This window comes from Octodon degus, unplaced genomic scaffold (assembly GCF_000260255.1).
Source record: "Octodon degus isolate 3935 unplaced genomic scaffold, OctDeg1.0 scaffold00029, whole genome shotgun sequence".
Taxonomy (NCBI): Eukaryota; Metazoa; Chordata; class Mammalia; order Rodentia; family Octodontidae; genus Octodon; species Octodon degus.
The window spans coordinates 1,876,676-1,880,202 of NW_004524605.1; the positions used below are offsets into that span (position 1 = coordinate 1,876,676).

Consider the following 3,527-nt stretch of genomic DNA (forward strand, 5'->3'; position numbering starts at 1 on the left):
CTCCTGGTGGCCATCTGCTGGGTCATTACAAGCCTGCATGCTCTCCTCCACACTCTGCTCATGGTTCGACTCAACTTTTGCTCCAACAACACTGTGCACCACTTCTTCTGTGACCCCTATGCTGTCCTGAAGCTCTCTTGTTCTGACACCCGCATCAATGACATGGTGGTCTTCACTGTGGGTGGGTTGGTGTTTCTGACACCATTTACATGCATTGTCATTTCATACGCCTACATCTTCTCTAATGTGCTGAAGTTGCCCTCGGCCCAGGGAATAAGGAAAGCCCTGTCCACGTGTGGGTCCCACCTCACTGTGGTCTCTGTCTTCTATGGGGCAATCCTGGGGGTCTACATGCGACCTTCGTCATCCTACTCCATACAGGACATGGTGGCCTCTGTCATCTTCACAGTGGTGACACCACTGGTCAATCCCTTCATCTACAGCCTGAGGAATCAGGACATGAAAAGAGCCCTGAGGAAGCTAATTCTCAGATCAGCAAATTAGAGAACTTTACAGCTGATAATTATTTTTATGAACATTGAGGAAAACTCACATAAGCCTGTTCTTGTAATTATTAATAAGTGAGGATAATCATGCTTTGAAATTTCAGGCTGACAGGTACTCACAGTCATCAGACCCATAATTTGAGATGTATTAAAATCGGTCAGGAAGCCATAGAGATAGCTCAGCAGACTAAGTGCCTGCCTGGCAAGTGCAAGGGCCCAGGTTTAATATCCGGTACCTTGTGCCTTGTCAGCCAAGCCCTGGGAAAGCCAAGCCAGTCACTAGGACTGAGCATGGTGGTGCACACCTGTAATCCTAGTTCTGAGGAAAACAGGAGGATCACTATGTCCCTGAGTTGCATAGTGAGATCCTGTGCTAAACACATTAAAAAAAAAAAACAAACAAAACCCAACAAACCAATGAGTCTAAGGTATTCATTTTATAGGTGAGAAAAACCAAGGAGCAGAATTGTTTGGATGCATATTTTTAGGTTGCTTCACGAACCCTCCAATGTGAATGCCCCCCTCCATGCTCTGGGAATTTCAGAAGACTTTTGGGGTGACCTTCGGCAGCAGCACCTGCACTCTGTGGCCTCGGATGAGGAGGTGTCACAGTGCTCTTAGTGACTGAAACACAGGTTAATGTGCCTCGGCTGACCGCGCTGGTAGGTGCGGATCTTCAGTGTCCTGACTGCAGTCAGATCATTGTTACTTCCACATTGTCACTCTTCGTGTGTCCAGAGCCGAAGGACTCTCCTGCCTCGTTCTGCTCCAACACAGTCCTCCTCTCTGGGTCACCTCCTCTCTCCTATGCGCATCTGTTTCAGGTTTTGTCCTTCAGCACAGGTACAGTCTGGATGGGCGCCAGGAAGGTACATGCGGCAGCTCTCCCTACAACTCGTGGTGACCCCTCAGGAGTAGCTGAGCTGCAGGAAGCAGACTGTGTCTTAAAGCTAAAGCCTTGAGTAACCACAACGTGAACTCACTGAAGAAAAGGGCCTTAAATACAGAACTTCAGATTCCAAATCCAGTTTGTTCTAGGCCAATTCTAGGAGTCCAAGGCTCTTCTCCACTTCTACCTCTGAGAACAGAGCTACATTTCTTTTCTGGTGTCCAAAAGCAGTTCCCCAGAATTAAAGACAGTTATTGCTGAAGAACGATCAGCCTTCAGTTGCCCCACCCTCAGTGGCCTTCCTGCCTGTCATGTCCCCTCTCCGTTCTCTTCAGCGTCATGGCCCGCTGACCCTCACCATCAGCTCTGTGCTAGGACAACCTGCCGCTGACCAGCTCTTGCACTGACCCCAGCAGAGGCGCTTGAGAATCCACAGCCTCCCTCCTCCACCTGGGCATCTCTGTCTGAACTCAGTCTCAATTTAGAATATTGAACTTATCCTGCAAGCAATCCTCAGAAAATCTGGAAGAGGCCAGGAAGCACCCACATATTTTCCCTTTAGATAGGAAGTCTGGCATTGCTTGGCATCGAGCTGGCCTTATAGCTTTGGGCTTCATCAGACACACGGTTTCTCTCTGCTCTCCCGTGTCTCTCTGAGTTCTCCTCAGGCTTCCTTTCCCTCTCTGCTGAAGCACTCCTCTGAGTGAATCTCTTCCAATCATGTGCTTGTCTTCAGCCCTTCACGGATCCCACCCCACAGGCACAGTGGAACTCACCATACGGGCTCTCAGGACGTGAGTGGTGGCAGCAAGGAGCCTGACTGCGTGTGAAAGACTTCACGTACCTTATGGCTTCTCAGTTTTCCTTTAGAGGGAGTTCAAGAGGAGCATTTGTGCTATAGCAACATGAACTGTTAGTGTTTAATGTTCTGTAGCTCATCGTGTTCCCAACACACCCAGGGCTTCATCGCCCGATCTTTCATCTCTTTGTTGCCTTCCACTTGAAAAGTGTCCCAGACAGCTTATGCATGTACGTGTGCCCGCATGTGCTCAGTAGGGCACTTGTTCCCCTAAAAATTGCCCGAATGAGTTATCACTGATAGCGTAAGACAAGTCTAAGGGGTGAGAGGAGCTGACAGATTTCTTAAAATATGGAGAATTACTGACCTTAAGACTGTTATACAGTGGAGCCCTTTCTACTATTCACTTAGTTTGCCTGATGGAAGGACAGGATTTATACACAGAAATGGTTGGTCTGTCTTTCCTTGCTTTTCTCATCTCAAACAAGTGGGAAGGACATGGCCCTCTTAGGCTCTGGTCAGCCCAGAGGTTGTGCTGTGGACACCGCATCCCTAGAGCAGGCGTTGACAACTTCCCAAGCGTGAGCAAAGAACTTCCCTAATGTTGGTCTGCGCACTCATGACCAGTTGTTCATCATGAAAAGAATACTGAAGACAGCGTCCCAGGTCACTGCTGAGAGACAGTTACTTCCCTGTGAGAGATGCTTCTCTCCTCCAAAACAGGCACAGGAAGTGTTTCTAAACCTGCGTCTGTTTTCCTTCTAATGATCTGCCTTTCTTTAGAAGAGACTTTCTCCCAGCTGAAAGCCTCTGGAGACTAGGAAAAGAAGCAATGCTTGTGTCTACTTCATAGGAAATTAGGAGTTCACAGTGCCAGGCAACAAAAATCAGAATCATGAAACCTAGACTCTAAGCAATGAGAGTGTCACAAGTTCACTGCAGGGGACAGATTCCATTACATTCTGGGACTCAACCAGGAAGCCTGGCTGAATGGGGAAAGCTGGGGCAGAGGTGTATTTCTGTGTTTATCTCCTTCAGCTCTACTCACAGTCTGTGTGTGTGTATGTGTGTGTGTGTGAAGTGCAGTGAGGAAAGTCAGAGAACCTAGTGCAGAGTCTGCTGAGCCCAAAGGAAACCCACTCTCCAACCACAGGTTCACCACAATCAATCTGGGGATGTCACTTTAGGCCGTATTAAAGCCCCCCTGAAAGAACTCACAATAGTGTGATGTGAGAACTGGAAAGGCCCCAGCCTGAGAGAGGAGCCTGGGAGGACTCCACCCTGGTGTGGGTCTGCATGTTGGACACTCACAGGACATGAATGGGTCAGAAGT

At 48.6% G+C, this 3,527-nt stretch overlaps 1 protein-coding gene across 1 annotated transcript in view; it reads left to right on the plus strand.

Annotated features, from left to right (window-relative positions):
- Positions 1–504, plus strand: part of LOC101565067 (olfactory receptor 1E1-like) — a 20,114-nt gene extending 19,610 nt beyond the window's left edge. The window contains exon 3 of the mRNA XM_012514296.2: positions 1–504. Within this exon, the coding sequence (XP_012369750.1) occupies positions 1–504 (504 nt within the window).
- Positions 505–3,527: the final 3,023 nt, after the last annotated feature.